The sequence below is a fragment of the Phycodurus eques genome, chromosome 17 (genome assembly GCF_024500275.1).
Source record: "Phycodurus eques isolate BA_2022a chromosome 17, UOR_Pequ_1.1, whole genome shotgun sequence".
In the NCBI taxonomy this organism is placed as follows: Eukaryota; Metazoa; Chordata; class Actinopteri; order Syngnathiformes; family Syngnathidae; genus Phycodurus; species Phycodurus eques.
Genome location: NC_084541.1, coordinates 13,271,413 through 13,293,214, shown reverse-complemented (window position 1 = coordinate 13,293,214; position 21,802 = coordinate 13,271,413). Strand labels below are relative to the sequence as shown.

At 41.3% G+C, this 21,802-nt stretch overlaps 1 protein-coding gene across 1 annotated transcript in view; it reads right to left on the bottom strand.

The window, feature by feature from the left end:
• LOC133416369 (protocadherin Fat 3) overlaps positions 1-19,976 on the bottom strand; it is a 78,918-nt gene extending 58,942 nt beyond the window's left edge. The window contains exons 1-4 of the mRNA XM_061703220.1: positions 17,028-19,976; positions 15,586-15,720; positions 14,324-14,525; positions 3,230-3,348 (exon numbers count right to left, since the gene is read on the bottom strand). Of these exons, the coding sequence (XP_061559204.1) occupies positions 3,230-3,348; positions 14,324-14,525; positions 15,586-15,720; positions 17,028-19,976 (3,405 nt within the window). The remainder of the gene's footprint in view (positions 1-3,229; positions 3,349-14,323; positions 14,526-15,585; positions 15,721-17,027) is intronic.
• Positions 19,977-21,802: the final 1,826 nt, after the last annotated feature.

Genomic DNA, 21,802 nt, shown 5'->3' with positions numbered 1-21,802 from the left:
TTCTGTTAGATACACCTGCCCACTCTAATGATATGCAATACTAATACTACTTATAATAAACATTTGTTAAAATATTATATTTTAAAATTAGGAGAATACAAAAAATGGAAAGAAATTATTTATAATACAATTGATATAAAACAAAGTTTTCTGTGATTTTTATTCTTGTTGGATTTCAGTTTACATCCGATACTCTATCAAGAATTACTAAACTAGGAAAATGATTCCATTTTTCAAATTAATAAAAAAAATAAGGAAAACATTTTTTATTATTACTTGAAAAAATAGATTCGTTTTGATTGACACTCTCATTCAGCACACCATACTGTGGTGTATTTTGATGACTTTTCTACTATCTACATGAGCAAAACAATTTTAAAAAGAATGTGTTTCACTACTTTCATTTATTTATACAATGTTTTCCTTTTTTTGTATTATTCTGAATAATATTAAATAGTAGTTGGTTAATATTTATTGCCAATTATAATATTGTCAAAGAAATTTTTTTTTATACAGCAGCTGGTTTAGATCTATTTTTGTACCTCTATGAGCAGATTTTTTGTTATTATTACACAATGTATTATTTTTTGTTTTCATATTTTATTTTTTTATTTTATTTTGACACCGATGTTTATATTTTCAAAGGTCATATTTTAATACAGCTCTTGTATTAGTGAATTTTTATCTCCATGAATGGAAAAAGAATATTGTACATAGTTTTTTTTCAAATTTTTTACTTAAACCATGTTAATACAATAGTAGGTTATTCATATAGTGTATCCCAAAAGAAAGGAAAACAAAACAAAACACAACCCTCTATATACATATGCAGATGTTCTTATGGTTGAGCTCAACATATAAACCCTTATACTGTACATACACTTACGCATGTGTATACACATACTGTTACACATGTACATGTATACATACAAACATATGCAAATATACACAGATACTCATATATACACAAACATACAGACACACACACACTTACAGTAGTAGTAGAGGATGTACCGTATTTTCACGACCATAAGGCGCACCGTATTAAAAGGCGCAGTCTCAGTTACGGGGTCTATTTCTGTATTGAACACATACATAAGTATTATTGGGAGCAGGCATGGTTAAACATACGCTAGCTTAAAACATGCATGCACGCTAAAACAATGTTTAGGCAGCAGGAACAAAACGGAGTTTGGTTGTACTTTATTGAAGTATTTAACAATGTACTCACGTTATTTTTTTTATCAATCCTCATCTACTAATCCATCAAAGTCCTCATCTTCTGTATCTGAAATGAACAGCTGGGCAAGTTCTCCATCAAACACGCCGGGTTCCCTCTCGTCATTGTCAGAGTCAGTCTCGTTGCCGGGGGGCTGTTCAGCAATGATGCCGGTTTTCGCGAAAGCTCGGACAACAGTCAAAGCAGATACCTTAGCCCAAGCATCCAGAATCCATTCACATATGGTGGCGTAACTCGCCCGCCGTTGCCTCCCAGTCTTAGTTGCACTTGGTTTCTCACAGCGGCTGTGAAATGGGCGCGCATGGAGTCACAGATCAACAGGGACGGTGACGCGTGGAAAAAAACATCCGGTCTCTTTACGTACACCTCACTCAGCCACACTCATTTTCTCCTTGTCCATCCAGCCCTTTTGATTGGCCTTAATGATGACTTCGGCTGGAAACATTTCTTTAGGCAGCGTCTTCCTCTTAAAAATCACCATAGGTGGCAGTTTCTGTCCATTACCATGGCAACCAAGCACAACAGAAAAAGCCGACTTCTCGAGCCCCGTTGTGCGTATCGGTACCGCGGTGGTCCCCTTCTTCTCTACAGTGTGGTTCACCGGGATGTCGAAAGTGAGCGAAAGTGAGCAAAAGTGAGCGGCACCTCGTCCATGTTGGTGATGTGGTTGGGCTGGATGTGTTTGTCGGCAATCTTTTTACTGCAGTAGGAGCGGAAGATGTCCAGCTTTTCCTTGTAATCCGCCGGACGTTGCTGCGCCACGGTAGTCCTTGCCCGGATGGATAGATGGCGCCGTTTCATAAAACGAAATCACCAAGACGGACCTCCTTGAAAATGTTCGATTTTCATTTCTTCTGCAAGCGTCATTGCCCTCAGTCGAATGGTGACTGTAGAGACGCTTCTCCCGGCTGTTCTTTGCTTATTAATCCATTGCTCGAGTTGCTCTTCCAACTCGGGCCACCTCGCCTCGTTTCCGCGGAAACTCAGCTTCGTCTTCTTGACTTGGCGAAGCTCGTTTTCCTGCTTCCTCCACTTGCGAGCCATGGATTCGTTGATCTTGAATTCTCTCGCGGCTGCTCGATTCCCATGTTCCTCGACGTAACTAATGCTTTCAGTTTAAACTGTGCTTCGTAAGCGTGTCTCTTCGTAGGTGCCATTTTCGGGGGTCCTTAGCCAAACCGATGCGCATACCGGAACGATATACCTACTAGGGGCGTGTCTTTAGCGTCCTCAGTCACGTCTGCCTTCCTCTATATAAGCAGCATGTCAGCAGGAAATGCTCCCAGTCAGTCAAGCGGAGCGCTCATGAAAGTCACACAACAACATTTACAGATTTTGGAACTCGGTGCACACATAAGGCGCGCCGCATTATAAGGCGCCCCGTCCATTTTGGAGAAAATACGTGAAAATACGGTACTATTCTTCTTTGTTTGTGTCTTTATGATTGAAATATTATTCTGCCTCCCGGTGGCCAAGGCAGGCACACCAGAAGGATCAGCACAATTAATTGGATTGCAGTGTCAAATCATGATGCACAAACTGTATAATTCTCTACATTCTGTCTCATTGTGTGTCATTACTTTATATATATATATATAGAGAGAGAGAGATAGAGTACAATAATATAGAGCGCTATGGTTCCTGATTAAAATACACATTACATCAATTTTTGTTGTTCTTCCGGAATGCTGGAACGCATTAATAGCATTTCCATTCATTTCAATATGAATTAGATGGTTTGAGATACGAGCGTGGTCACAGAACAAATTAAACTTGTATCTCAAGGCACCGCTGTACGTATAAAGTACCTGGTTAGGCACCTTGTTGCTATGTACTTCACCATGTCGAGGTGAATGAATGAATTTTTTCATGAATGTCTTGCTGTTGTACTGTAATGTTGTGGCCAGTGAGTGTGCAATATATCCATACATAAAGAGTGCAGCCCGAATGCGAAGGCTCCCATTGTCATGCAGAGCGTGTGCATCCTACCTGGATGAAGACCTCCACGGAGGCCGACAGCGGCGTGACCTCTCTGTCTGTGGCGTACACCGTGAGCCAATAGGAATCCTTGCTCTCGCAGTCCAGGATGCCTGCGGTGTAAATCACCCCTGTGAGAAGGAGGACATATTAATAGCAGCGGGAACATATAACAATCAGGTGTATGTGTCTGAGTGTGTGTGGGAAACAATATGAGTGTCATTTCCCAAAAGACGCAAACTGGTAGCCCCCACCCTCACCGATCAGAAACAGTAAATTTCAGTCAGAGTCAGTAAAAAACAAAGCAGTAAATAAAATTGTTTAAATTTTATATATGTCACTGCAATTGTTATTGTAATTGCAGTGACATTCATGGCCATTAGGGGCGCCGCTGTTGTCACCTTTAGCGCTACCGGCCAATCACGACTCGCTGCCACTTTTTGTTGGTTGAAAAAATGTGAGATATATGAAATTGCTCCTGAAATAAAGTATTTTATTATAATAAAATAAATAAAGTAAGGACTATTTAATTATTTCTAATTTTAATTATGTCACATTTCAGTTATCTATTTAACTGGCATTATGTTTGTATAATGTAAATTTGACACTGTTTTGCATTTGTGTTAGATCAATAAAATATATAAATATGTGATTGCTGAAGAGCAAAACTTTCATGGAGACATTTTCCAAATTGAGCTCATCGTTCCGTATTTCTTTACTTATTCACCCATTATTCAAGCGATTCCGATTTCAAAATGTTCGGCTCATTTGTGACATATTGGAATTTCTCACATTTTCACTTTCTTAGAATTGAACATTTTCACATTTAAAATCTCAAATGAATGGAGACATTTTACGAATATATCGAATCCGTCCACATTTCTCAACTGATTAGATCTATTCCTAATTAAAACTGTTAGCTCATTCCGGATATCTATGGAACTTTTTTTTCACATTCCCCAAATTCTCACTTTTTCCCGCACTCCACATCTTCCAAGACAAAATTCCCCAAAATAATGCAGAAATGTTACAATTTTAACCTAATCCTTCCACATTTTTCAACCGATTCAAACCATTCCAACTTCAAAATATTCTACCGATTTAGGACATCTCAGGACGCATTTTACCCAAACTCCCACTTTTTTTATTTTTTTTTATTCCACATTTTCACACAAAAATGTCCATTTGACATATTCACCTCCTCCTTCCATGTTTCGCGCCCGATTCAAACCATTCCAACATCAAATCTTTCAGCTCATTCAGGACACTTGCTTTTGAAATTCAAGCATGTGATTAGCATGTAATCACTTGAGCAATTCCCATAAGAAATACAACATAAATACAGGGCAAGATATAAAATCCTCAGTGATTGCAGCGATTTTGACAACCAGCATTATATTACTAATTCAGTACATGTATTATTTAATGTTCTCACATTCTTCTTTTTTTACATTTCAGTTAATGAATAGACAGTTTCAATATTTTGCATTTCTCATTCGAATGAATTATTTCACCTTCACTTTAATGATACATTTTATTTGGCTTTGCATTTATTTGCCCATGAAAATCCCTTGACACTGGCGGCTGCAGTGATATTCACGGCCATTAGCGGCGCCTCCGTGGTCACCTTCAGCTCTTTAGCCAATCATGGCTCGCCCCTCGCTTGCTGCCACTTTTGTGCCAACACCAATAAAGTCACAAACACATGCACACACACGCACACACGCACAAGCACACGCACACACACGATGTGTCAGTGGCCCCAAGTAAGATGAGGAGCTGACAGCTTTGGTTTGACCCCTTAATGGACTGTCTGCTCTGTTCTCCATGCCAGACTGCATTGAATTCAAGTCCACTGACTGACAGCCTTTGCAAAGGCTAGTGTAGACAAAAGTATTTAGATGCACCTCCTGATGGACTCCCCCAAGGAATGTAAGCATCCATTACAATAGCTGTCTTGTTTTTTAGTAGCAGGCTGAACCAAAAACAACTTGGATGAGTCCCAAAAAACTTGACAGAGAATTTTAGGCAGGGGTGAAAGGGAAACGCAGGGAATGTCAGTGCACTTCTGTAAAATCCATTAACATCGCATTTTCCTTACTTTCTCTACGAATAATTCATAACTTTTAGCATTGAAATACATTCATATGCAAGGAGGTTTGTGTCTCCGATGCGGATCCAATTGAGGATTGTTGAGGTCCGAGTCTGATTCCAGTTAATTAATCGTTCACTCAAAAGTTGCACGGAGCCCTTAATTCCCCCGCAATCTGAATTATTCATCATCGAAATGTCCAAAATGTCTTTGTCATTATTATGTATTTGAATCTATTAACTATATTCTGGGAGCATTTTAATTGGATGAAAATGTATTTCAAACACTCAAATGCAATGAATTCAGCACAAAATACAATTTTGCGCAAGCGGTTGATGAAAAATTATGAGTCGACTTACTTAATAACTAATATCTTTTGCATTAATTACAATTGATTATATTCGCCATTTAAAGGGGACATGATTTGCCAAACCAACTTTTTCTAGTTTTGTAATATTGTCTCTATGGATCAGTGAACATGTGAAATATGAGTTAAAATCGCCCATGCATTCCTGAGTTCCGGACATTTTTCTGCCAAGCGGCCTGAAATTAGGTCATTTGAATTTCTCAAGCTTATCTACGTCATTAGAGAAGAGCTCCGCCTTCCCTTTCCGCTCCCGAGCCAGCGCTGTCAACATAACAAACATAAAAGTGGGTCTTCGAGACTGAAGCAACCAATCAGAGGAAAGGGGGCGTACCTTAGCCAAATATGGACAAAGCGGTTACAAAACTGGGTCTAACAGAAGTAAAAAAAAAAGGGGGCCTTTTCTGGACAATCGTATGACAAAACCGAGGTGTTTTTTTTTTTTAATGAAATTGATACTTTTATACTCAGTCCATGTTCGAGAGTCACTCTTTGGAAGTCTAAATAGCCACAATACTGGACCTTTAAAATGGGCCCCATTCTTCAACACTCTAAATGCATTTTAGTGTTTTCAATAGCTATTAGTGACACAAAGTTTATGCCATAGAAGAAGGAAGACTTTTTAGTAAACTTCTCGACATCTTTTCATGTTCAAAAATAATTAACAATAAAATATTAGATGGAAAAATTTAATCGAATTATAGTGTTTTTTCGTTTGCCTTTGAGATGTCCTGCTTTGTTAGCGGTCTTTGAAAGCACCTCATGCACAGCAAAGTGAAACTGAAGGTGAAAGTTTTTTTTATCCTTTGCCAAAAACGACTAATGTTATTGTAGCTTACTGAGTCAGTTGTGAAAAACTACTTTGCATGTATCGCTAGGTCTGGATTATACTGCCCCTAATTGGACAAGTAGGACAAGAAGGAGCATCACAAAGTGCATTTAATTGAAGCACAAAATGTGGCAAAAACTCTTTAGTTCTTTACATTCTATTTAATTGTGTAATTTCAGTATGTTTTTATAAATTACAGTATTATAGAGTGATATTTTTCATATTAAAAGAACATTAAAAAAATTTTTTTGGGGGGGATTAATGACATTTCCATTCATTTCAATGGGGAAAGATGATTTGTGATGTTTTGCGTTACGAGTGTGGTCATGGAAAATTTAAACTCGCATCTCAAGGCACCACTCTACTATCGATGAGCCTCAAATGAAGGTATTTACTTATGTTGAATAATTAAACTACTGAATACATTTATTTATGTACCATGGGTTCACGGTTTGGTACATGCTAGATCCATGGTGTTGATGCTTTATAATCCTCTCCGTTTGGAGTGTTTTGCTGCCCTTTTTTTGGCATTTATGTGCAATTACAAAACCCCTTTGAGGGGGATGTCAATTATTTGCAGATTCTTGCTATGTTTAAAGAGTGTTCTTGTCTGCGGCGGCGACGCGCTCTTGTGAGCTCGTCCTTGACTTTGTCCCTTTCAGAGTGCATCCGTCCGTCTCTGTCGAGAGGGAGGCGAGGTGGTGTGGGGGAAAGAAACACACACACGGGTTTTTTCAAAAAGCTCTTTGAACTGTTAAAAGAGCACAGTGCCAATTTCATACAAATGTGACTTGACAACCTTCATTTTCACCATAAACAACACACTCCACACCAAACTGAGGTGTCGCCACATGCATTCCCCTCTCCCTACATCTCAAAAGGTGTCCATCCGTCACGCATCATATTTCCCAAGAACATGTTCCGTGACCAATCTCGGAGCACATTAAAACAGCTCACTAATGCGGAGGAGCGAGAGACACCAGATGATGTGAATATCAATTTTCTCGTTGCCCAGTGGTTTAAGAGCGGCAAGGACGTGGCTTATTACTGATAGACGAGAGGAAGATCTTTGCATTGCACACACATGGGAGGAGTGAGTCATCTCCAAAGGGGAACGATAAGGCCGGCCTTTCCACAAGGGGGAAAAAGGTGCAAATACTCTGGGAAATTGCCTCGACGTGAGCAGACGCCGAGGAGGAAGAGAGGGATGTGCTATTTGCTTTCAATCGATACCTCCGCAACGTAACAGCAGAATGAAAAGGAGTTTTTTTTTTTTTTTTTTAACCACATAAGCATTCAAGTCTACATCGTAAAAAAGTCCAAATTTGACCAAATCGTTCTGGGAATGTACAAGTTTAAAAAAAAAAAAAAAAAAAAGCTATGTTCAACAAGCATCAATGGATGAACTCAGTGCAGACATGCTAACTAATCTGTAAACAAACATAGTGCAGCTCAACCTCTGGCTATCAGCTGTACGTCAAACTTGTTAACTTATTTGAAACAAAACTGAAAACCTTGCAACCAGCGGCGGTTTCTGATACGGGCCATGGGGGGAGCTGCCCAGGGCGGCATCCTGTTGGGTGGCGGCACAAACGGGGGTTTTGTCGTAAATATTGAACATGTTCATTATTTAAAGGTCCCATACTTTGGCTATTTAGACCTCCATAGAGTGACTCTCTAACATGGACGAAGTCAATTTCATTTGAAAAAAAACACTTTTTGTTATGTCGTACGAGTGTCCAGAAAAGGCCCCTCTGACAGCTACTTCTGTTTGACCGAGTTTCGTATCCACTTTGTCCATATTTGTCTAAGACTGGCACCTTTTCTCTGATTGGTTGCTTCCGTGTAGAACACCCACCTGTGAGAGCACACGTGTTTGTTATGTTGACATCGCTGGCTCGAGAGCGGAAGGGGACGGCGGAGATCTTTGCTAGCTACATAGACAAGGTCGAGACATTCAACTGACCTGATTTCAGGCCTCTTGGCAGAAAAACGTTTGGAACTGGGAAATTGCGTAGACGATTTTAATTCATATTTTTACTGAGGGACCATACAGACAATATTACATCCCAAATATTAGAAAAAGTTGGTTTGGCCAAATATGTCCCCTTTGAGACTGTCGGCCCCGACCTGTTTCGGACCCCAATATCGAGAAGAATCAGGTCCATTGTCTTTATGTGTGTACCGGCCCTAAGCCAACTAAGCTCACGATGCTAACTAGGTGCTCCAGCTTTCACCATTTGAATGAGCCTTAATGCTTTTTTGCCTTTGAATGTTTATAATAGTAAATAGAGCGCTAAGGGCTTTACTGCTTACCATTGTAGTGGGCTGTGCGATCTCAACGCTACATTAGCTTAGCATCCTGATTTGTTTTGTTCTGCATGATTTCCATGTGTCACGTTGATATACTGAACGTTAACTTAAAAGGCAAACTTCAAAAGCCTGTCTGAAATAAATAAACAACGAGACAATACAGTATCTCTCCTGGGAGTGTTGACATTAACTACTGCCGACCGTGTCCTTTCGAGATAAAGTTGGGCAATGGCTATGAAATATGTCAAACAGTCGTAAAAAAAAAAAATGTAATAAGGTGTCTTTTTTTTCCCGCACTCCCCTGCAATCTTCTTTCACTTTCTGCTCCGACGGGCGCTCGCTCGGACCCACCCCGGAATAATCTTGGCCTCACCTCCAGCTAGCTTTGCGCCTCGCTGACTTTGTAATGTTAAGGTACCTAATGGAGCTGTCTATCGTTACACATTACTGCAGGGCATTGCATCGGTGGAAACATCTTTAACTTCAAAAGCAACTTTATATTTCGGCTCACTGCGGCATATAATGAGGCTCAATATGAGAATTTATACAAATGTTTTTGCATTTAAGAAAAGACAAAGGCAGGCTCAGAATAAAGCTATGCGGTCTGCTTCAAGGTAATAAATATTCATGTAAAATAAGGCATAACATGCACTTAAAGACTTCACGTGCTTTGGTAGGGAGGTGTTGGTGTTTCGCACCTCTCAAAACTGAGCATTCCTCATTTTTGTATTGGACCTGATAAGGCTCCTCAACTGTATCTAACGTTGCATCATTCGAGTATACAATGTGCATACAGTACAACGAGGGTGGGCATAAAGAGAATGCGGACTAGAGCCAACAGGCCTTGTATGTGACTGTCAATTGATCGTTCTCCTCTGACTGGCCAATCAATACTAATTAGCCTAGTTAAAGGTCAATATGGGCCTTCAGTGGACACTGACGAGCGCACAAGATGAGAGAAGCTGCTTACCGTCCCTGCCAGGCTTGATTTTATTCACGATGATTGTGATCATTTCACCGACACGAAGCTCGCTTACGGCTGCTAGTTTTACGTGAGGAGGCAAACCAATCAATTGCACCGAGCTAGCTATGTATTATTTGATTTTATTTGTGGTTGTGTGAGGTTGTTTGATGGCTCTGTGCTGTGCGGCTGCTCCAACAAAATTCCCCCCGCGGGGATAATAAAGTTCTCCTTGACCTTGGGCAAGTGTCAAAATGAGAGCGGCGCTAAGTGTATATTACACAAGTATAAATAAAACTGTAGATATGTGTGTATTACTGGACCTGTGAAGGCCTTTCATTAGTGCAGATAACTTTGTATCGTATGTCATCATATAATGTGATAAAGTGTTGTATCGTATCTTACTGCAGTTAATTGTTTATCATTAATTGTACATTGTGTATCGTAGTGTGTGTCATTTTATATTGTGCTTTGTAGATCACGGTAGATTATAGCAGATCGTGCCCTATCACATCAAATTGTTATATTGTATTGTATCATACTGTATTTAATCATATTAGATTTTTACATAGCATGTATCATATCTTGAATCATTGTATATTTGATCAAATTGTACATTTTATTAAATAGCTATTTTTTGTCATATTGTGTCATATCACATCCTATCATATCTGATATCATGTATCATCTGTATCGTGTATCACATTGTATCATACCTTATCATGACATTACCATATGGTGTAATATTGTAACGAATCATGTCACGTTTTATGTTTCTCGTATTCATGTTGTCTCTTTTTTTATCGTGTGTATTTTGTATATCATCCTATTGTGTGTCATATCGTATATCGTATACGTCATAAAATGTATTGTATTATACTGTATTGCATTGTATAATGTTCAATCATATTGCGTCATATTCCTATCACATCAAATCTTATTATATTGGATTGTATCAAATTTTTTCTTATTGAACATACAATATCGTAATGTATCGTACCACATCATAAATAATCTTTTATATAATGTGTATTGTAGCCTGTATCATATTGTATTGTATATTGTATCGCATTGTAGATTGCATCCTATCCTGTCACATATCATATCATATGGTGTAATATAGTAGCAGATCATATTGTATCGCACGGTATTGTTTCGTGTGTATCATATCTTGTGCAGCATATCGTATCGTGCTGTATTGAATCTTTTCATTTTGTACCAGATCATATCCTGACACGTCATAGCTCATCATATCGCATTATGTCGAATCATCAGATTGTATTATTATTACATTATGTCATATCATATTGAATCTTGTGTATAATACTGAAGCACAATGTATCGGATTATATATTTTACCAAACCGTATCTTATTGTAATGCATTGCAACATGTCATGACATATCGAATGCAATTCCATTGTATCATATCACAACGTCCAGTACATATAGTATATATCGCATCGTATTAAATAATATAGAAAGATAAAGTCTTGTATCGTACAGAAACGTCATATTGTGATGCGTCATATCACATCATTTCGTATTATGTTGAATATGTAGTGTATAGTGTATCGTTTCGCATCATATAATATCGCATTGTAATGCTCTAGTCATTGTGATTTATCGAATCCTATCCTATTGTATTGTATCGCATGTCGTATCATATAAGTCGAATGTTACCGCATTGGATCATACTGAAACTTATCGTATCATATCATAGATCATCAGAATTATTATAAGGTGCGCCATATTCTGTTTCTCATGGATTGTATCTTGTGTTTATATTTTGTGTATCGTACCGTGTTTCATATTGTTACTATATATTGTGTAGCGTTGTGGATCAAGGCTGAGACATCTCCACCACAGTAGAATCATGTCATACAGTGAAAAGGTGAAGGTAACATTTTTGATATTTTCATATTTGCACATCACAAAGACAGACAAGGAAATGTAATTTATTGCAGCGAGAGCTGACAGAAAATAAAATGAACTCTGATAGCAAAGTGCACGTTACTGCACACTCAACTTTCATGCAAATATGGAATGTGCAGACATGCGTGGCATTTTCAGCGGTCGGTCAGTGGGAAAGCCCGGGATTTCATCTAATCCACACGTGCCGACTGAGGTCGTGTATAGCAAATGTCAACACCGTATGCGGAGAGTGACACCATCGCACTGCGCAAACACCTTTTGGCATTTTTTGTTTTGTTAGACGACACAGAGTTACACGGATACAGGAAAGGCTCTATCCGAGTTGGCGATCAGTTGCAGGGCACACTCCCAGGCCCTGCCAGTACTGCTGCCATGTTGCCTTCATTAAAATAATGATCTCCCAAGCAAGCAACTCGACGCCTCTGACGTCACCCTCATCACCTGGCTTCATTATAAGGACAAGAAAGTATTGAGAGACACCTTTTAAACCTCTTGTAGACCCACTTTTTTTTCTGTATGGAACTTGTGCTTGGCTTAATAAGTGCATTAATATTTACATTTCACAAACTGTATTTGAAATGGATAATAAAACATAAAACTTCAATCCAAATACAGCCATATGAACTCACAGTGACAAACTCAATATAATTAATAATATTATTCTTATAATTCTTAATTACGTAAGCCGAGCGTGAATATAATTGCTGATACAGTATAATACAACATAATATAACACAAATATTTTTATAAATACATTAATATCATAAATATTACAGAAATATTACTATATTTATTATATTAATGTATTTATAAAAATACTGTATTATTTGCGGCGGCACGGTGGACGACTGGTTAGAGCGTCTGCCTCACAGTTCTGAGGACCAGGGTTCAATCCCCGGCCCCGCCTGCGTGGAGTTTGCATGTTCTCCCCGTGCCTGCGTGGGATTTCTCCGGGCACTCCGGTGCATGCATGAATTGGAGACTCAAAATTGCCCGTAGGTGTGACTGTGACTGTGACTGTGAGTGTGAATGGTTGTTTGTTTGTATGTGCCCTGCGATTGGCTGGCAACCAGTTCAGGGTGTACCCTGCCTCCTGCCCGATGACAGCTGGGATAGGCTCCAGCACGCCTGAGTGAGGAGGAGCAGCTCAGAAAATGGATGGATGGATGGATTATTTATATTAATTCATTTATAAAAAATCAAATTGTGTATCGAACCGTGGTTCAGAAATGTAAATACAGTATGAATCGAATCTTAACTATTGGGTATTGGCACAGTCTTATGTTTTCTTTAGTTTTTTCATTTCTGACAATTCTGGATAATGTCCCTAAGTGAAATTGACCCAGGAAGATTTTTGCTGTTGCTACGAAACAAACATTATGTTGTGGGTCAAATTGACCCACTTCTTTTTTATCTACAATGAAAATTGCACATACAGGAAATGAAGTTGAGATATACACTTATTTTTGTATCTGACATTTTTGGGGCGGCACGGTGCATGACTGGTTAGCAAATCTGCCTCACAGTTCTGAGGACTGGCGTTCAAAGCCCCACCTGTGTTGAGTTTGCATGTTCTCCCTGTGTCTGCGTGGCTTTACTCCGGTTTCCTCCCACATCCCAAAAAAATGCATGATAGGTTAATTGAAAACTGTAAATTGCCCATAGGTGTGTGTAGAAATGGTTATTTGTTTAATTGTGCCCTGTGATTGGCTGGCAACCAGTTCGGGGTGTACCCCGCCTCTTGCGTGAAGATAGCTGGGATAGGCTCCAGCACGCCCGTGACCCTAGTGAGGAGAAGCGGTACAGAAAATGGATGGATAAATGGATGACATTTTTGGATAAATAAAAATGCTCGGGTCAAATTGACCCAGAAATATTAATGTTGTTGCTGAGAAGCAAACATTACCGACTCTGCTGTTACGCTGCAGGTCAAATTGACCTGATTCAAATTTAAATTATTTTCTATATTAATCTTCCACACATGCATACACTTTAATAAACAAACAAAAAGCACAGATATGTGTTTCATCCCAAATTTGAATTTTTAAAATATAAAATATAAAAACAAATTAATACCGTATAAAACTATCAACTGTCACATTAAATGTATTGCTTCCATTTCTGACCCTTTCCAATAATGACTGACTCGATCATTTTATTTCATATTAAACATGGAGCGGGTCACATTGACCCATTAACATTTTTGATGTACCAAAGAGGTAGGTAGTTAGTTTGACTTGAGCCTTTCATGATCTGTGAAATAATTGTGCGTATCCGACTTTGTGGGAAGAGCTTGGGGAAGGCCCATTTGTGTGTTCCAGTGCACACAGATAGATCCATAAAACCATACTTGGATTTTTGGTGTTGAAGAACAACGCCACTGAATACTATCAGTGACTATCCTCCCAAATGCTGTACAAATGCCCGTCCGGATACTTTTGTCCCGCTCATATAATCCGAGTAACAATGCATCGTTTGATTCCTTGTATCTCACAGCTGCTGAATTCCAAAACACAACAGGAGTTTAATAGGAGACCAATTACGAATAAATGGAAACATCTGCCGCGAAGCACATGACTTGTATTGGATGTTAATTGGGTTTGGTGCATCAAACCTGTGTCTTCGTCGATGATGAAGGCGCCCAACCCGCTGCCGCCCTGGATGGAATACTTCAAGGTGCCATCTTTTCCCTTGTCATCGTCCTTGGCAGCCACCGCCAGCACGCTGGTGCCAGCCCGGGAGTTCTCCTTCACCGAGCCTCTCACGGCGAAGTCGGGAAAGTATGGTGCGTACAAATTCTCATTGACATCCACCACCTGGAAACCAGAAGAACGACTGGGTCAATATCACTATAAAGTGTCTTTGGTGTCATTATGAAAATGTAGCAGAGTAATGAAACTCTCTGTAAAATTTCTCTTAAAATCAGTTATTTTCATTCAATGCCTTTTTTTCATTGGATGTACGTGATTTCGGCACAAATAGTGTGCGTGATAATTGTTTAAATGAAACTAAATCAACATTTTTTTTTCACATGGTTTTGTGTCCACAACGTTATTTGATAGGAGTCATTTTTATGATGTACTGTATCTTCTTTTTTCATAATCCTATTGAACATTTTGCACATATCCCTAAAATTGCTGTTTGCCCTGTCATTATGGACTTTAGAAACCCATTTACTACATAACTACAAGCATATTGTCCTCTTCAGTGGAGGCTGACACATTGCAAAATGAACATTTACACAAATGTTTAGGAATTTTCATCGTATTATGTGTTGTTGGATGTTATCAAGCTTAATATCAATTGATGTAAAAAAAAAAATTAAAAAAACAACTGAGAAATTCGAAATATAGTTGTTAAAGAGTACACAGTCCACTTGCTAACTAAACTTTTTTAAGTTTTTACTTTTACTCTCAACATTTGAAAACAGACATCTGTACCTTCTACTCCTTACTTTGTCCAAATAGGCTTGTTAGTTTTTTGAAACTCCATTTTCTTAACTTGCAACAAAACTGTGTCCTGGGAGTTTTTTTTTTTTTTTTTTTTTGTCTTCTTCTCTGTGTGAGCAATAATATATAAGTTAATAAAAGAAGGAAACTATTTTGTGCAAAAACAAGGTTGTTGTTTTTTTTTTGCCTTGTGCCAAGTTATCAAAATGGGCATTTCCTTTGACAACAGAAATTTGTTTTTACTTTTAACATTCATACTTGAGTAAATTTCAGAGTCTGTACTTAAGTAAAGGAGTTGAATCAGTACTTCTACATTTACCAGAGGATTTTTTTTACATACGTATCCGTATTTCTACTTAGGTACAGAGTGTGAGTACTTTTGCCACCTTAACATAACTCATATCTCATGTTCATGGGCGTTGCGCACCTCCACCTCCACATACGTCAGGCTGCTGAGGGTGGGCATCCCCCGGTCCTCGGCGAGCAAGGTCAGGTTATAAAACGGCTGCTTCTCAAAGTCCAGCTCCTTCCTGATCCTCAACACGCCGCTCACAGTGTCCATCTGCCCAGCACACACACACACCCACACACACATGTACAAGAGTCAGTAAAAGCAGCATTTAAATATGTAGGCCATATGTAGGGCGGATAATCCATTTTCTATACCACTTATCCTGTTCAGGGTCACAGGGAGCTGGAGCCTATCCCAGCTGACTCCAGACTGGTGGCCAGTCAGTCACAGAGCACACACAGACAACCAATCACTCTCACACTCACACCATCACTGAGTGGGACGTGAACCCACGTCGCCTGCACCCAAGTCAGGCAAATGTACCACTAGTATGCCATCAGTGACTTAATCCAATTACTTTTCTTTAAACCAATCTCTTGTCATTGCCTTTGCTTTCAATATACTTGATGGTCATGTAGTATCTGTGTACGTTGTGCTAAAATGTACTTGCTGACCCAATTCACTCTATGATGTACTTTCTGTTTGCCATTCTGGTCTACCTGTGGTTGTAAGTTTTGATGATACTGTACGCTGTGCAACAATTCCCAGCATATTCGTGGTTTACTATTCACAAATGTTTTTTTTTTTTCCTGCTGAACCAATCCCTTACTATTCGCTGAAAAACGTTTTCCCAGAAACGCCTAACGATGCCACAATATTCTGCCTAAAGAGGTGTCTAAATAGGAAAGTAGTACAGTGGTGAAGGTGAAAGTCTCAACAAATAGACAAGCTTTGTATGTCAGGGAGGAGCTAAGTTTGGCCTAGCTTGTTAGAGGAGGTAAGAGTCTCCATCACGTGCATGTCTATGTGCACTTTGGGTGCATTTTTTTCTAAATCAAATCACCTGTAGGCAAAGCTATTTATTTTTAGAGGTAACGTAAGATGAGTTTGAAATGATATTAAACTGTTTGGGACTCATAGTTTGTGGTGTATATATATGATTTAAACTATTAAAATAGGCAAATACGAACATGTTGGGGAGGCGTCAAGTACTCGCTATTCCCAAATAATTCTATCTGTGTTTAATGGTGCTGTGCTAATATCTATTGTATTTAATAATCCAATTTACTCCATTCAGGCCTACCTGTGGCTAGAAGGATTTCTTAGTCTCTTGATTGTGTTTTGTTGTGCTGTTTTCTGTATTTTATTGATGTACTTTTTTTCACTCTTGTCTTGTTTTGCCTTGTTTCGGTCTGCCTTTTTGCAGCCTTATTTTGTTCTGCAGTCACTGTGATGTTTATAACGTATGGTAGTACCCACTCAAATATGAGATGATACAGTTCAAGGGGTTTATCATACTAAAAAAAAATTACAAATCTATGTCAGATCATCAAAGAATAAAATAAAGCATTACAGACCTCAAAAGTGCCGTTGAAGTCACTGAAGAGGGAGTACCGGACTTGTCCGCTTGGTCCGATATCCGGGTCCTTGGCCTGCACCCAAGTAATGACAGCCCCAGGAGGGAGATCCTCCAGCACTCGAGTGGTGTAAATGCTTGGGATGAAAGACGGGGGGGAGTCATTGACATCCTCCACGATTATGTTCAACGTGGTCACAGCCGATCGCCGGTTGCCTCTTTCCGCCTTGTCTCTGGCTTCGATCGTCAGCGTGAACGTCGGGAAGCTCTCGCGGTCCAGGTGGCTAGCCACGAAGACACCGCCGGTCTCGCTGTCAATGCCGAACTGAGGGACGCCATTCAGCAAAAGGTAGGACAGCTGCGCGTTCTGACCGGCGTCTTTGTCAAAGGCAGTGATGGTGACCACCTGAGTACCCAAGGGGGCGTTTTCGGCGACCAGCGTAGTGAACGAATCCTGGGCAAACTGCGGATCATTGTCGTTGGCGTCCTCCACGATGACGGTCAGAAGCCTCCAGTTGGACATCTGGGGGACACCCTGGTCATAGACAGTGATGTTGAGGAAGTAGCGGTCGGTTCGCTCGCGGTCCAGTGGCCGCAGAATGGTCAGCAAGCCGCTCTCCATGTCCACGGTCAAACAGTTCTCTTTGCTGACATCAGATATGGAAAAGAGAAGTCGGCCACTGAAGCCTGTGTCACCGTCCCGCGCCCTCACCTGGAAGACGCTGGCTCCGGTTGGGAGGTCCTCCCGAACCAGGATACTCGTAGGCAAGGCCTCGAACTGCGGCGCTTGTTTGTTCACAGAGAAGACATCTGGACTTCTGTCATCTTGCCTCACTCGAGCCATCGCCATGGCCTTTGAGAGCATTTTCTCTGCCATCAACTGGGCCACCTGTGTGTCCTTGCAGCTGAGCCCACGGGGCGGTATCGAACCCCTCACGACGGATATATTGACAAACATAGGCTCAGAGAAAATCTCTCCATCAGTGGCGACGACTTTCAAGTTGAACATCCCATTCTTTAAGTTTGCCCCCACTAATGATCTCTTCAGCGACAAGGCGCCGGACTCTGCGTTCAAGTTAAAGTAGTTCATCTCGTTGCCGGAAACCACGTCATACTTCACCATTCCAAGATCATCCATGTCTACGGCGGACAGGGTGATGATGGTCTGGCGGATGGGGAAATCCCGGCCTATCATCCCTCTGCAGGAGACCCTCTCAAAGACAGGTGCGTTGTCGTTTATATTTATCAAACGGACTGTTACGTTCACCTCGCTCTCCCTTCTGTAGGGCGAGCCCCAGTCTGAGGCTCGCACGGCAAATATGTAGATTTCTTCTGACGACTCAAAGTCCAGGTCTCGCGTGATCCTCAGCTCCCCCGTGTCTTGGTCCACAGTGAAAGGAAGTGACGGATCGCCATTAATTGTGTGTGTGATGTAGCCGTTCTCTCCTTTGTCTTCATCCACGGCTGACACGATGAGAACAACGCTGCCAACAGACAAGCGTTCATTGACGGAAACTTCATAAAACGGCCTGCTGAATACTGGAGAGTTGTCATTAGCATCTTCCACGGTGATCCGGACCTTTGCTCTCAGCCGGCTGACAGCCTCTAACACTTCCATCTCCATGAAAATCTGTGATATCGTTGTCAGCCTCCTTGAGGTCATAATAACGCCGGTCGACGGATTGATATCAAAGTACATTAGTTCTGAGAGGCTGCAGAAGCTGTAATTGACACTCGTGGGAGCTGGGGAGAGTCTCAGCACCTCAACAACAGTGCCCGGGGGAGCAATTTCACTCAGCACCACTTCATAAACGTCTTTCTCGAAACTCCTCAGTGTCGGTTTGGGCTTCGTGACCAACAACTGAAGCAATTGAGTGTTAGAGAATTTAGGAGGGACGCCTCTGTCTTTAGCCTGGAGGGTTAAGTTGCAGCCATAGGAGTATTTGTCCCAGTCAACCTGCTGTGATGCTCTGACCCAATACTCATTCGCAACAAGAGGCGATAGATCAATCACAAACTGTTCAAGTAGGCCACCATCAATAATGGACACCCACTCTATGTACCCGCTTACCCCTTCGTCTTTATCCTCCACTGTCACTTTGGCAAAGACCGGATTTTCGTCTGTCCACGATGGGACCACAGCGACCGCCCTCAGGACGGGTGCAAACTCATTTATCTGCATCACGCTCACCACCAGCCGGGCCGTGCTGCTGATGTCATTGTTTCCGTAGAGTTTCATCCCTCTGTCCACCACCTGCACCTCCAGCTCGAAGCGGTCCTGCTTGTCCGTCCTGGGCTGGCCGGTCAGCGTGACCACGCCGCTGGTGGGGTGCACGGCAAAGAGGTCCACTTTGTTCTTGAAGAAGTAGTAGAAGTCACCGTTGGCGCCAACGTCGGCGTCGGTGGCCGTCACCCGGCCAATGCTGGCACCCAAGGGGGCACGCTCTGACACCACAAAGGAATAGGAGGTCGGGGAAAAGAGAGGACGGAGGTCGTTAGTGTCCAGGACGTTTATGTACACGGTGGCCAGTGCCTCCAGGCCTCCTTGGGCGGAGGCTTTGACCGTCAGAGTGTAATTGTCTTGCACTTCCCGGTTCAGCATGGCGCCGCTGTTGCTTCGTATACGGAGGAAGCAGAAATCCCCCATCGTAAAGTCCTCCGCCTGAAAGATTCCCTCGCCGTCGCCGGGCTCAATGGAGAACTTGATCTCAAACGATGGGACCAGGACAATGCCCATTTTGACCTGGCTTTTGGCATAGCTCCCGGCGGCGGAATTCTCAAAGATGGAGGCGTTGTAGGCAGGCTGGGTGAAGAGCAGCAGGCCTTGGCCGGCCCTCGACTCCGGCATCAACTGGCCATGTAGTGTCGGGAAGGGGAAGGTGAGCAGAAAGCAAATACGACGGAAAAGAAACGGGAAGCGCATCATAATTCCCCACAGATTAGGCTTCATGGCTGTTACATCACCAAGTCATCCTGCAAGAAGAAAGCAACTCTTTCAGTGGCTGGGATTCTCACTGCTTCTTACAACTTTCATAGAGAACTGCGGTAACAAAGACATTTCAGGGGTCATCCCTAATATTACAGGGATGTGACTGCATATTGAAGTTTACTCTATGACGTGTTTCCATCCAAACGCAGCCCAAAAGCAAAGAAAGAGCAAACTATATCAGAACATTCAGCAGTCTCTCGCCCTCTAACCGGTATTTCTAACGCAAAGACTGACAAAATTGAAAGGGAAATTGACTTTTTAATTTCTTGTGTTCAAATAGTTGGTTCTCTGGAGGGCATGCACTCCCATCTAGTGTGAAATTAAACAACCAAGTCAATCTTTTGCTTGCTGCTTATTTCCCAGAATGCATCTCTGGGAGAGCCTTTATCAATTCAACATTCCCACATCTACACCTAGTGTTTATGCTTACAACTTGGAGGCTAGGGCTGAGTGAAGATCTGCCATTTTTAAGTGATGGACATGGAAGCACTATCGTGTCAAAACAAAAAGATAAGTCAAGCTGCAGTGCTCAGCATTAAATTCTGATAAGCGGCACATACTCTAACATTCAGCTAAGTTGTTAATATTGGGACAAGGGTGTATTTGCTTCTGCAGACGTGTTCGCTGCATGTGCCACACGCACAGATCTTTAACGCTAATTAAGTTTCACTTAAAATGTAAAGTGTAATTCGTAAGCGTAACTATAAAACAAATTTTGGATCTGCGGTTTTTTTCTTTAAACCCCGGGCTAGTAGTAGGCCTCGCTTCCACGCAACACCCTAGCTCCACCCTTGGTCGTCATGGCAACGAAAAGCCATACTTTGCATGGGAGTTGGGGGGAGCAAGTGCCTGTAAAGAAAACAAAACATTTTTAATAGTGGTGCCAGCACTTCATACACTACATTTATTGTGCGGATCTGTGGACGTGGTACATGCAGTGTACACAAATACGCCCCGACCACCACCTTGTCGGCAACTTCACAGAGCAATCAAGTATCTGCTGCTTATCAGAAGCCAATTCTGTTCATCCAACAAAACCCAAGGCAGTTCCACATCACAGTGTTTCAGACAATGTAGTGGCTTGAAAGTGGCTCTGGATCTTTGCCCAGCCTTGCTCTGCAGGTCATGACCGGAGGAACTAGGTGTGGGGTAGGTTATTGTTCAGCTAAATTGTGGTGGGAACTCCGTCACAGACACATTTTCAGAAATAGGCAACAAAAAAATGGGTTGTTTAATTTGACACTGAACAGGTGGGCTCCAATGAGCCAACTATTTGCATACAAGCCATTAAATAGTACATTTTCCATAATCTGTTCCATTTAAGAAAACTGGGAACTGTTATTTTTAAAATGGAAAAAAAATGCATAATCTGTCTCTTTTAACAATAAGCCATTTTTTCCGAGTAGAGTGGGGGGGGGGGGGGTTAAAATGCATAATTCATAATACTGGTCAGACTGATCATGGCCAGGGCGTGCAATATTTTTAAATTGCAATATGACGGCTCCATGGTTGAGAATAGTCTGCAGCCTAATTAAACAAAACCCTGGATAGACTATCACTCACAAATTTCAGGTTGTCCTACCTTTCTTTTGCGGAATCACTCAAAAGTGCATGCTCTCTCATCCTCCCAGGGGGGAAAAAGTCTTCAAAATCACTCAGACGAGCACGTTACATCCCGCCAGGAGGCACTCGTCTCGAGCCGCAGCAATCCGCCGTCAAAGTACACGCCAATTGTCCCAGTTTTCACGCACCTGCGTCCTGCCGAGCGCGACACAAAATGGACGTTA